Source organism: Staurois parvus, unplaced genomic scaffold (assembly GCF_062004578.1).
Source record: "Staurois parvus isolate SC_StPar_1 unplaced genomic scaffold, SC_StPar_1.0 ptg001422l, whole genome shotgun sequence".
NCBI lineage: Eukaryota > Metazoa > Chordata > Amphibia > Anura > Ranidae > Staurois > Staurois parvus.
In genome coordinates, this window is record NW_028319218.1 from 690,595 (window position 1) to 704,206 (window position 13,612).

Here is a 13,612-nt window from a genome sequence, read left to right on the forward strand (position 1 = left end):
ATGTGTCAGGCGTGAATGGAGCCTTAGTTCAACATTTTGGAATGGTTTCTGATATTTGAACCCCCTATCTGGGATCAGAACCAGACCTCTGTCCTTTCTCACTCTTTTTATTTCTCTGTCACGCCTGATTTTTTTATTTTATTTTTTTTGATGCCTGAAAAGGCTTCTATACATTGTAGCTCTATACATTATTATTATTATACAGTATTTATATAGCGCCAAAGGGTTTTCTCAGCGCTGTACAGTAGCAAGGGGGACAGAACATGAGACAAGACAGAAACAATACAATACACGAGGGAATCGAGGGCCCTGATCCTGGGAGCTTACAATCTAGGAGGGAGGGGGTAGTGGTACAGGAGGAAGTTGTTGCTGGGGATGGAGTGGTAGGAGGAGTGGAGGTCAGATGTTAGGTGAGGGTGGGGTAGGCTTCCCTGAAGAGGTGGGTCTTCAGGGTGCGTCTGAAGGTGAGGAGGGTAGGTGACAGTCTGATGGATTGGGGTAGGGAATTCCAGAGGATGGGGGAAGTCCTGGAGAAATCCTGCAATCGGGTGTGGGAGGAGAAGACCAGGGAGCTAGAGAGTAGGAGGTCCTGTGAGGAGCTAAGGGCACGGGTAGGGTGGTATTTGGGTATCAGGTCAGTTATGTAGTTTGGGGCGGCGTTGTGAATGACATTGTACTTCTATACATTGTAGCTCTGTACGTTTTTAGTTCTATACATTGTAGCTATATACATTGTAGTTCTTCCATTGTAGTTCTATACATTATACTTCTATATATCTCCTAGATTGTAAGCTCAAAAGAGTAGGGCCCTCTAACCCCTCGTGTGCTGTTTGTTGTTGCTGTACTGTTTCATGTATTGTCCCCCCCTCTATTGTACAGCGCTGAGCAAACCCTTTGGTGCTATATAAACTCAATGTAATAATAATAATAATAATAATAATTGTAGCTCTATACATTGTAGTTCTATACTTTGCAGCTCTATACATTGTAGTTCTATACTTTGCAGCTCTATACATTGTAGTTGTATACATTGTAGTTCTATAGATAGTAGTTCTATATATTGTAGCTCTATACATTGTACTTCTATACTTTGCAGCTCTATACATTGTAGATTTATATGTTGCAGCTCATACATTGAAGTTTTATACACTGTAGCTCTATACATTGTACTTTTATAGATAGTAGCTCTATACATTGTAGTTCTTACATTTGCAGTTCTATACATTGCAGCTCTATACATTGTAGTTCTATAGATAGTAGCTCTATACATTGTTGTTGCATACATTGTAGTTCTGTACATTGTAGCTCTATACATTGTGGTCTCCCATGGCTGTGATTGGACGGTTGTCTCTAATAAAAGATGAATCCGGACACTTCTCAGCATCTACAAGGAAACAGGCGGACCTGACAGATCCCAGAGAAGGTAAAGATCTCACTCTCCCATTTTTTATGTTACTTTGTGGAATATTCTATAGACTGTCACTTGTACCCATTGAAGTATTCCTGCTTTACCTGCCTTGTGCTGTGTATCAGAATATCATTCGCTGTGTCTTCTGGGTTACTGCTCTGTATTTGCTGCATACAAAATATCAGGATCTGAAGATATTTCTTTGTATTTATTATTTATTTATCACAGGTATTTATATCACACAGCGCTTTACACATTATTATTATACCGGATTTGTACCCAATCAGCCACAACATTATGAGCGCCCACCTAGTATTGAGTAGGTCCCCCTATTGCTGCCAAAACAGCCCTGACCCATCGAGGGCAGGCACTGACTCCACCAGACCTCTGAAGGTATTCTGTGGGGGGCAACGGAGTTCTCTGATAAGAAATTTGGGGGGAACTGAGTTCTCTGATAAGAAATTTGGGGGGAACTGAGTTCTCTGATAAAAAATTTGGGGGGAACTGAGTACTCTGATAAGAAATTTGGGGGGAGCTGAGTACTCTGATAAGAAATTTGGGGGGAACTGAGTACTCTGAATTATAAGGGGGGCTGCTAAGGACTCTGGGAAAGGGGAACTTCTAATATGATGGGGGACTCTGAGGTAAAAGGGGACCCCATCTTAGGGGTGCCTCAAGATTTTGCATAATTTCAAAGGGTGTCATGAAGAAAGAAAGGTTGGGACATTTCTAGGGACAGGGTCTTTTTACGAGAAAAGGTCCTGGACAGTAACAAGTCAGCAGTGTCACAGAACAGCGATGTTTGGGGGTCAGGGTGTCATTTATAATGTACAGCGCTGAGCACACTGTTGGCGCTATATAAATCCTGTATAATAATAATAATAATTACTACATGCAGAATGAGGCGGTGACATCACTGGGGGTAACAGCTGTCCCTGTTGGCACACACATAACCTCCTTCATTGTCTCACCGTCGCCCCCCTCTGTGGACTGTCAGTGACAGCAGGCACTCTCCATAGAACACACAGGTGCTGATGAAACCTCCCGGCCGGAGTATATTAAAGATTAACGAGAATCTTCATCCCTTGAAAGAATGACATTGCTGATAATTGATTCTGTATTGATAGAGGTGTCCTGAATTTGTCATCCTAATTAAATATTGTCTCGCTGTGTCCATAGGAGATACCTGATCCCATTTCCTTTCCATCATCCCTACATACATTAGTGAGGCCGATGATTACAGACAGTCCTACTTAGATCTTGTACCGGATCCATGAGAACAAGCTGGAATGTCCATTAGAAATGAGTGAGGGATAGGCAATAATCATGTAATATACAGTATATACAATGCAGGGAATGTTGTGTAGAATTTGTTTGGCACTTGATAAACTTATTGCAGGTTTTCTGATGCACCAACAATCATGTGCAGGGTAGCCATCAGAAAATTCTGGGGCCCTTACACAGCTGTTGGCCTGGGCCCCCCCGGGCCTGACCACCAACATTCCCCAGGGCCCGCCTGCTGGCCATCCCACTGAGTCCTTCGGTGCACCCACTTTTATTTTAACACTCTTACAACTTAATATATCCTTCATCACATGCCCTCCCTATCCTCTAGTCCCATCTCATCCTCCTCCATCCCACAGCCTCCTCCTCCTTTCCCATCTCCTTCATCCTACGTCCTCCTCCTCCATTCCCATCTCCTCCATCCCAAGTCCTCCTCCTCCGTTCCCATCTCCTCCATCCAACGTCCTCCTCCTCCGTTCCCATCTCCTCCATCCAACGTCCTCCTCCTCCATTACCATCTCCTCCATCCAACGTCCTCCTCCTCCATTGCCATCTCCTCCATCCAACGTCCTCCTCCTCCATTGCCATCTCCTCCATCCAACGTCCTCCTCCTCCATTACCATCTCCTCCATCCAACGTCCTCCTCCTCCATTCCCATCTCCTCCATCCCATGTCTTCCTCTTCCATTCCCATTTTCTCCATCCCACATCCTCCACCTCCATTCCCATCTCCTCCATCCCACATCCTCATCTTCCATTCCCATCTCCTCCATCCCACGTCTTCCTCCTCCATTCCCATCTCCTCCATCCCACGTCCTCCTTCTCCATTCCCATCTCCTCCATCCCATGTCCTCCTTCTCCATTCCCGGCTCCTCCATCCCAAGTCCTCCTCCTCCAGCAGTCTCATCTACTCCATCCTATGTCCTTCTCCTTTAGTCCCATCTCCTCCATTCCATGTCCTCCACCTCCTCCAGTCCCATATCCTGCACCATACTGTATGTCCTCCTCTACCAGCCCCATCTCCTCCATCCCATGTCCCCATCCAGTCCTATCTCCTCCATCCCATGTCCCCCTCCAGTCCAGAAAGAAAGAAAGAAAGAAAGAGAAAGAAAAGAAAGAAGTTTAAGTGATTTCTGTTATTAATAGGATTTAAAAAGGAGCCAACCAACTATGGGATAATAAATGGCTTCATATGATCACTATCCCATACCTCCCAACTGTCCCTGATTTGGAAAAAAGTCCCTCTGTCCCTCATCCCTCCTCATTTGTCCCTCATTTTGGTCTGATCTATATAGTTGTATATAAAATGCACCATTTATCTCTCAAAAAGTGTTTCACAGTTATAAAGCTTTCATCCAATTTCCAAGTGGTTGTATTTGTAAACATCAAAAGGCGGTATAAAGGAATAGTAGTTGTAGAAAAAAAAGTACTGGGTTTAACTAATCTTTTTTTTTTTTTTTTTAATAATTCTCCTTTAAGGGGGCATGGCAGGGGTGTGTGTCCTATGCCTAAATATAGATGCTAATAAGTGTCCCTCGTTCCCATCTAAAAAAGTTGGGAGCTATGCTATCCTTAAATAAAAGACATTTTTTTGGCATGATCAGTCATATTCTCAACATCAATACCAAATTTTCACCATTTCTGCCCGGGGATGCGAACATTTGAGCACAGCTGTAGGGAGAACACAGCTTTTTTTTTACTTGGGTCAGGATATCCTAAGAACATTTCCAATGAGTTCTCCCGGTCTGTTAGAGATCATTTTTTGATAATGGAGGTAATGTAACTCACATGGAAGAAAAATATATTTTAAGTGTATTTTAAAAATATTCTTCCCAAATATATTGACATATATTTGAAATACTACAATTTTGGCTGTATACAATACACTTGTGTGTGTATATATATATATATTTATATATATTGCATGTTGAAATGCATTTTTATATATTACAAAATATATTACAAATATTTTTAAAAATATATTTTTTTAAATATACCCTTCAGATTTTTTTTAACATATAAAAAAGTAATTTTAACATATATTTTTACATAAAATGTAGATTAAATGTATTTTTAAAGACATACAGCATGTTTGAACATGTATTTTTAAAAATATTTTTTATATATTTTGTAAAATGCATTTCAACATACAGTATATACATATATATATATATATATATATATATATATTGAAATATATTCTGAATATGGCCAAAATTGCAGTATTTCAAATATATGTCATTATATTTGGAAAGAATATTTTTAAAATATATTTGTAAATGCATTCCAAAAATGTAGATTAAATGTATTTTTAAAGACATACAGCATATTTGAAAATGTATTTTTAAAAATATTATTCATATATCCTGTAAAATGCATTTCAACATACAGTATATATATATTTATTTATTGAAATATATTTTGAATACGGGCAAAATTGCAGTATTTCAAATATATGTCATTATATTTGGAAGAATATTTTTAAAATATATTTTAAATATATTTTTCTTCCACGTGGGAAGCTTTTGCCTTTAACCTCCTTGGCGGTATTCCCGAGTGTAGCTCGGGGTAACATTTCAGTACCAAAAGCGGTAACCCCGAGCTACACTCGGGAATACCATGCGGCTCTGCTCCGGCATGTGTTCTTCACTTACCTTACCCTGCGCTCCCACGATGTGTCCCCTGCAGCGTCCCTGGCCATCTCCTCCGGCCGATGCCGGCATCCGGCTTCTGTGTCCTGTCCCTGTGACGTCGGGACGTACGGGCGCCGCCGCCGGCGGCGGCGGGAAATTTAAAAATTTTAAAAAATGTCATTTTTTTTTTTTTTCATTTTACACAGTAAAACATTGCTGTTTCAACCTATTTCACATACATTTTGTCCCGAGTGCTTTGTCCGGCGCCCTGCCTGCATTTTGTCTGTTCTTTCTGCCTGGAAACTGAGAAATGTCCATGGCGTCCAAAAAGTGTCCCTTTAGGTCAAAAGCGGTTTAGATCAGCTAGAGAACAGCGATAGTAAATCAGAACCACTTGCAGAATTGAGTGATAATGATTCGTGGGGGAAATTCGTCATCAGAAACTGAAAACGATTTTGCGACTGAGCTCAGCAATGTGCGAACTTGGCGCTCTATTTCACATTTCAGTGTTTTTGGTTTGATTATATTATTGAATTAAATTTTTTATTATTTTTATATTATTTTTATGATTATTTATTAAATTATAATTTATGATTTTGTGTTTCAAATTTTATCATACCCGGGATGTTTACTAGACTCTTGTTCGGACAGATTTCAGTGAGTTTTTCCTAAAAATTACAGCCTACAATAAAAAAAATACATATTTCCATGCAAAAAAATGTACCGCTTTCAGCACCAAAAATCTGAAATAATCATACCGCCAGGGAGGTTAAGCGGGTGGTGCTGCTGCGGATCCACACAAAAATCTGTGCAGCCGCACCACCAGCACAAAAAAATGCGGACCTGAGGGCGGCTGCCATTATTTCGAATGGCACGCCGCCCGCACTGGAAAACGCAACTGTACTGGGAACCTCGGACGCATTTTCAGAAGTGCAGGGAGTCCTTTTAAATGAATGGGCTCTCGTGCCCGCGCAAAAAACGTGGCCCGCACGGCCGCATAGATGTGAACCGGGGCTTAGAAGGAGAAGCGGACTGTTGGATAGGTCGGGGAATTTCTCTAGCGCTACATTAGAAGAAAATAATTGCCGTTTACCAACATTCACCGGCTTCTGCTGCTTTATTAAACGATCGCCAATGAGTGATGGTTGGACAAGAATAAGCAGGAAGATTGCTGATGACAAAACAGATAAAATGATACTTTTCTTTCACAAGTCACAAAAACATTGACAGCCGGAACCGGACGTTAATTAGTTAAATTAAAAAGATTTTCCCCCCAAAGGAAAGTAACATGGAGTTTGCTTCTTCTGTTCAGTGTCAGAACCATGAGTACGGACGAGGACACCAAATGGCTGGAATGGGTGACCAAACAGTTTGAGAATATTGCTGGAGAAGACAAGGAAATCGATCTACAAGAATTCAAGACCGCCCTTAAAGTCAAAGAGGTGAGGAGGAACAGTTCACAGATAAAGGATAAGGTCACCTTTCAGGAAAAAAATAATAAATGTTCTCTATATATATTTGCAGGAAAAAATGTGCAATTTTTTTTTTCAATTGGCCTGCATAGCTTTCCACCCACCATCAGTGGATCTCAGGTGCAATGTCAGGCTTTCGCAGATTCCCCCTTTCTGTCTGTAGGTCTGTACAGGCTGTCAGTATGAAACTGGAGGGAGTGTGAATGGACTTATGCAGGCCATACACGGGTCGAATTCCAAATTTAGAAAATCAGACATTTCCTGCGTTTTGTAATCCGATGGCACCACCTTTAATTTTTGAAATTTGACCAACCAAGCCTTCAAGTTTACACGTTGATACAGAAAAGAATTTTCACTGCCAAGAATTTTCTTTTCTTTCCAGGTCACAGCTCCTGCTTGTTTCTTTCTGATTGCATGTCTCACACCATCCTCCTATCATTGATTAGAAATTCGTTCATTTTTCCAAAAATTTCCAATATGCCCGATCACTCAAATTTGATAGCTCAAAAATTGGACGTTGCTGCGGCCCCACTAATGGTGCGAAATTAGAGCAAAAATTCTTAGAAAACATTTTCAAAAGTAAATTCTTTCGGAATTCGACCCGCGTATGGCCGGCTTTAGATACCTTGCTGTAGAATATGGAGTCTAATGCAGGCCATAGACGGGTCAAAAACCGGCCATTTTTAAACAAAAAAACTAAAAATCAGTTGTTCAATAGGCCGACGTTACCACCAACAGAAAAAAAAAATCGGCCAATTTTCATCCCGTCTACGGCCGGCATTTAATGACTTCTGTCCCTGCAGAGAGCTCCGCTATTATATTTGACATTAAAAAGTCTTGCGGTTGCAGCAATTTATCTATTTGTATCCATTTCGGATACAGATGTTTTAATTCGGATACAAATAGATACATTTGTTGCAACCGCAAGACTTTTCATATAAAATATAATAGCGGACTGGAATTCTTCATCTTCTTCTTTTTCTTCTTCTTTTTTTTTTCTTCTTCTTCTTGCAGGTCACGGCTCATGCGCAGATTTTTTATCGGTAAAAAGATCGGCCGATTTGCCCATCATTGCCGCAAAAATTGGCCGATCGGCAAAAACGGATGATTTTTTTCCAACTTTAACGATCAAAAAAAATGCCAAAATCCAGAAAAACGGCCGACTAATTAACATATTAACGAGCGAAAATCAGCCGATTTTCTTTTCGGACGAAAAATCAGCTGATTTTTGACCCATCTATGGCCTGCATAAAGCCAGCCATACGCGTGTCGAATCCCAAAAGAATTTCCTTTTGAAAATCTTTTCTAAGAATTTCGCACCATTAGTGGGTCACAGAAATGGCCAATTTTCGTGTGACCATCGAATTCGAGTGATCAGGCATGTTGGAAATTGTTTTTAAAAAATGAACGATTTTCAAATAAATGATGGGAGAATCGTGCAGGAAATATAAACGAAAAAGAAATGAGCTGGGACCTGGAAACAAAAGAAAATTCTTGGCCATGAAAATTGTCATCTGTAGCAACATGAGGGGGAACTGAAGGCTCGGTTGCTTGAATTTTGAGATCAATGGTGGCGCCATCGGATTACAAAACGCACAAAATTTCTGATTTTCTAAAGAAAATTCCTTCGGAATTCGACCCGTGTATGACCTGCATTACTGTCTCTCCACAATGCTCAGTAAGATATTACAAGGATTCGAGAGGATCCCCTACCTGCCGTCATGGGGGCAGATGGAACTTGTAGTTTACTCTTTCACAGATTCCTGTTGGGGAAAGGATCCCCTGCCTGCCGCCGTAGTCGAAGGGGGTCAGGGCTCTCCCCTGACCCCCTTCCACTACGGCGGCAGGCAGGGGATCCTTTCCCCAACAGGAATCTGTGAAAGAGTAAACTACAAGTTCCATCTGCCCCCATGACGGCAGGTAGGGGACAGGAGCTGGAACATGGTACACTCTAAATACGGATGTAACATGTTCTGAAAGGTGAACTTATCCTTTAAAGCAGGGGTCAGCAACCAGTAGATGGCGGCCAGGTGATGGGTAGTTTGCGGTGTGGGCTTGCCGGCCCGCCATCCCAGAGCATCAAACAGAGAGCAATGCAGAGGGACGACTTGAAAAGCTGGAGCTGAAATAGGGAGCCGCATAAGCTGATGTCTCCTCTGTAGTGCCGGCTCCCTGTCCCATGCCGAGTGACACCAACTGCACTCCACCTCTTATCCCGGCTAGAGGTCTCCAGAGTGGTCCCAGCAGCAGGAAAGAAGAGATCTTCAGGTCAGTTTGAAGCAATACACTGGGCATAATAGTACAGGGCTGCTTTCACACTGATGTGCTGCGGCCTACCCATGCCACAGGTGCAGTGCAGTGTACCTGCAGCTTTCCTGCTCTTTGCTGTAGACGTCTATTATATCCTTCAGGTGTGGTGTACTTTCTAAAAGCACCCCAAAACTCCTGAATGCACCAAACCCGCAGGATATTACAGAAGTCTAGGAAAGCCCAGGAAAGTCGCAGATGTACTGTGCTGCACCCGCTGTGCAAGTAAACCGCAGCACATCAGTGTGAAAGCAGCCTTATAAGGGGCTCAGAACAGCAAGGGTTCATTTACATATGCAGTTTGGGGTGTGGAAAAACCCCATAGTTAAGATGTGTTTTTACCACCCCTGCCCCAATCACACCCCCTTTAGCTGCAGTGGCCAGGGGTGTACAAAGGGGAGGACTGACCATTTGGAAACTCGGGCACTGCCCGAGGGCCCGGGGTCAGTAGGGGGCCCTATGAGATGCCCCTGGTACCTTTTTCATAGGCTTTTTTGAGTTTGGGCAAGGACACAGGGACCCCATGATCCCCTATTGCCCGGGGGCCCCATGAGTTGTCTGCCCCTGGGTGTACACATGTTGCAGCAGGAGTTATACACCCCGTCATGGTTGGTGGGTGTAGCACCTGTCATGCATAACCCATTCAACTGAATGAGGCTGCTCTGCAAGCGCCCTGCGACCTTGTGCAGCAAACAAGGCATTAAAGCAGGCAGCGTTGTGTCGCTTTCTCACATCCTGCTGTAACCCCCCGGACCCCGTAGAAGCATGCAGTTGTAGGCAGCTTGCAGAGTGGCCCCATTTGCTTGAATGGGTCACGATTGGCAGGCAGTAGCACCCCCCCAAAGCAATAGAGGGCTTAAATCCTGCTTCAGCAGCTAAAGGAGGTGGAAACTGGAGTGGTAAAACTGCAACTCCACTTTGCGGTTTTTAATTTTTTATACTAATAATGGCGGCGATCAGCGACTTATAGTGGGACTGCAGTGGGCATTCTAATGCTGGGTGGGAACTAACTGCCACTGACATCCCCAGTGATATCAGTAATAAAAAGCACTGACACTGTACTAATGGCACTGAGCAGGAAGGGGTTAACACCTGGGGTGATCAAAGGGTTAACTGTGTGCTGTGTGTGATTTATTAGGGAGACATGCTGTGCAGAGAGATACAAAGCAGCATGTCCTTGCTGACAGGGGAGAGACCTCTGTTGTTTACACACAGGTCTCTCCCCTGTTGGCAGTGGCGTCCCGAGGCAAGTGTGGGGAGTGTGCGCTGCATCGGGTGACACCGACCACATGGGGTGACACCGGACCCGCTCCACAAAAAGGTAAGTTGTAAAGCAAGCCGACGATCCCCGCAGGATGGATCCGATCCATCCTGCGGGGATCGTTGGCTTTCTTTACAACTTACCTTTTCGTGGAGCGGGTCCGGTGTCACCCCGTATAGGTTGCATGCCGACGATCCCTGCAGGATGGATTGGATCTGCGGATTGGAAAGCATAATGGATCGGAGTCCAATCCATTATGCTCAATCCGCAGATCCCATCCATTCTGCGGGGATCATCGGAGCGGGTGTCACCAAGTGTTACCACACCGGGTGACACCAACCCTAGGGACGCCTCTGCCTGTTGGCTTTCCCCATCGATCGCCGAGTGCCGGTCAGGAATCACCGTTCGGGACCCCGGTGATTGACATCCCTAGCTGCCAATTGGAAATGCAAATCACATATATATATATACGTGATTTTGCGCAGCCCTGCCGCCCTGTAACAGTATTTCTACTATAGGGCGGTTATTTTACCCCAAGTGGCTTCCAATCTCGGTGTAGAATCATCTCAGCAACGATCAAGAGAAATGAGAGGCACCTGAGCTAAATGTCAAGTGTTGCAAAGGGTCTGAATACTTCTGCCAATGTGAGGTTTCAGTATTTCCCTTTTCATACAATTGCAAACATTTCTAAAATTGTGTTTTCACTTTGTCATTATGGGGTACGGAGTGCAGATTACCGAGAAGAAAAAGGGAACTTTCATTAAATTTGATACGTTTTGGAAACACATCAAGCACCATGTAACAAAGTGGGCAACTTGATATATCAACTTCATTGATCAAAATCTGCCTTTTTCATTGAAAAATGCAATGTGGAATGGTCCTGTAATGCCTCTGTGGCCATGTTAACTTTGAGCAACTGAAGCCAGCGCTCTTTCACCTTCCTGGTAACTGCCGCATCCCCTTCTTTAATAAAGGAAAATGGCGCGCATGCGCAATGTAGCAACGGAAACTGTGCTGGCGCGGTATGGCAGTGGGACCCGCGATTGTGCGGTACAGCAGCGTGGATCTCAGCACTGCCCATGCGCAGTAAGGCTCACATATGTGCGGGTGGTGCCACTGCAGATCCACACGAAAATCTGTGCAGCCGCACCACCCGCACAAAGGACTGCGGACCCGTGGGTGGGCGCCATTAGTTGTAACGGCACGCCGTCCGCACTGGAAAACACAACCGTACTGGGAGCCTCGGCTGTGTTTTCAAAATAAGTGCCGGGACTTCTTCCCTGTGTGTCACAGGGCATGGGAGTCCATTCAATTGAATGGGCTCTTGTGCCTGCGCAAAACGCGGCCCTCACGGCCACATAGATGTGAACCGGGGGTAATGGTCTTTAGCCTCCTCTGCCTGTCTCCACCTATCCCACCCCTTCTCCACCCTCCAGCCCACCTTCAGCTGTCTCCTTGTAGCTGAATATCGCAGCATTTAAAATATCCCAGATATCAAGGGGATTAGAGGATCTTACGTCATTCACCTAGGCCGGGGGTGGGCAACTGTGATCCTCCAGCTGTTGATGAACTACAAGTCCCATCATGCCTCTGCTTTTGGGGGTCATGCTTGTAACAGTCAGTTTTGCAATGCCTCATGGGACTTGTAGTTCTACAACAGCTGGAGGGCCACAGTTGCCCACCCCTGACCAGGGGCGGACTGACAACTCATGGGGCCCCCGGGCAATAGGGGATCATGGGGCCCCTGTGTCCTTGCCCAAACTGAAAAAAGCCTATGAAAAAGGTACCAGGGGCATCTCATGGGGCCCCCTACTGACCCCGGGCCCTCGGGCAGTGCCCGAGTTTCCAAATGGTCAGTCCGCCCCTGCCCCTGACCTAGGCAAATGACACTGGCTGAGGACCAGACATACTTAAAAAAAAGTATATACACATAGAAAAAAAGCGTGTTTTTTTATTCCAGTGCTATTAACCCCTCGCCCCAGGAGGATTCCCCCCCCCCCCCCCCTCGCCCTCCAGAGGATTCCCCCCGCCCCCTCTCCCTCCAGAGGATTCCCCCGCCCCCTCGCCCTCCAGAGGATTCCCCCCGCCCCTCGCCCTCCAGAGGATTCCCCCCCTCACCTTCCCGAGGATTTCACACCCCCCCCTTCCTGATCAGGCCATTTTTTGCATTACGGTGCTGCCTTATTTTAACTGACAATTGCGCGGTCATTCAACGCTGCACCCAAATGAAATTTACGTCCTTTTTTTTCCCACGAATTGAATTTCTTTCGGTGGTATTTGATCACCTGTGCATTTTTTATTTTTTGGAAAAGAAAAAACAAGGGCGCACTCTCATCGTGCATTACCGTGGTAGAACACGTATTTTATTAAATGAAAAGAGGATATATACTCACAAACCAACGTGATAAAAGGCAGTAAAAGTAGTCCACAAAGACAGTCACAATGCATCTGTGTCTAATGATGCAGATAGGCTAATGCGTTTCGGGGGCTAAACCCCCTTCCTCAGAGCTCTTTATCACATTGGTTTGTGAGTATATATCCTCTTTTCATTTAATAAATACGTGTTATACCACGGTAATGCACGATGAGAGTGCGCCCTTGTTTGTTCTTTTCCACTAGTGGTCAGATTTCCCGATCTTAAAAGGGCAGCACCTCTTCGGTTGGCATTTTGGCATCGCCTTGGTTGTATGAAGACTGGAGCGCTGGTTTCGTTCGTTCATTTTTTATTTTTTGCGCTATTAAAAAAAGCAACAATTTTGAGAAACAAAACTATATTTTCGACTTTTTGCTACTAAACATGTCCGGTAAAAAAAATTTTAAATACAAAATTTGGTCATAAATTTAGGCCAAAATGTATTCTTCTCCGTGTCTTTGCTATAAAAAAACTTGATATGTGTAAATTAATTGGTTTACGTGAAAGTTATAGCGTTTACAAATGGCGGTATAGATAATGGAATTTTTTTTTCTACTAGTAATGGTGACAATCAGCGACTTTTAGCGGGACTGCAGCAGACATTCTGACACTGGGGGGGGGGGACTAACTTGACATCCCCAGTGACCCCAATACAGTGATCAGTGCTACAAAACAGCACTGACACTGTACTAATGGCACTGGGCAGGAAAAGGGTTAACATGAGGGGCAATCAAAGGGTTAACTATGTGCAGAAAGTGTTTTACTAGGGGGCGGGGTCTGTGTGCTTCACTGTAAGCACACTGATCAGGATGGCTGTGCTGTGTGCCCCAGCTGA

General features: G+C 44.2%; 1 protein-coding gene across 1 annotated transcript in view; it reads left to right on the forward strand.

Annotated features, from left to right (window-relative positions):
- The first annotated feature begins 6,619 nt into the window (after positions 1-6,619).
- NOX5 (NADPH oxidase 5) overlaps positions 6,620-13,612 on the forward strand; it is a 219,624-nt gene continuing 212,631 nt past the window's right edge. The window contains exon 1 of the mRNA XM_089662068.1: positions 6,620-6,766. Within this exon, the coding sequence (XP_089518194.1) occupies positions 6,647-6,766 (120 nt within the window). The 5' untranslated portion in view covers positions 6,620-6,646. The remainder of the gene's footprint in view (positions 6,767-13,612) is intronic.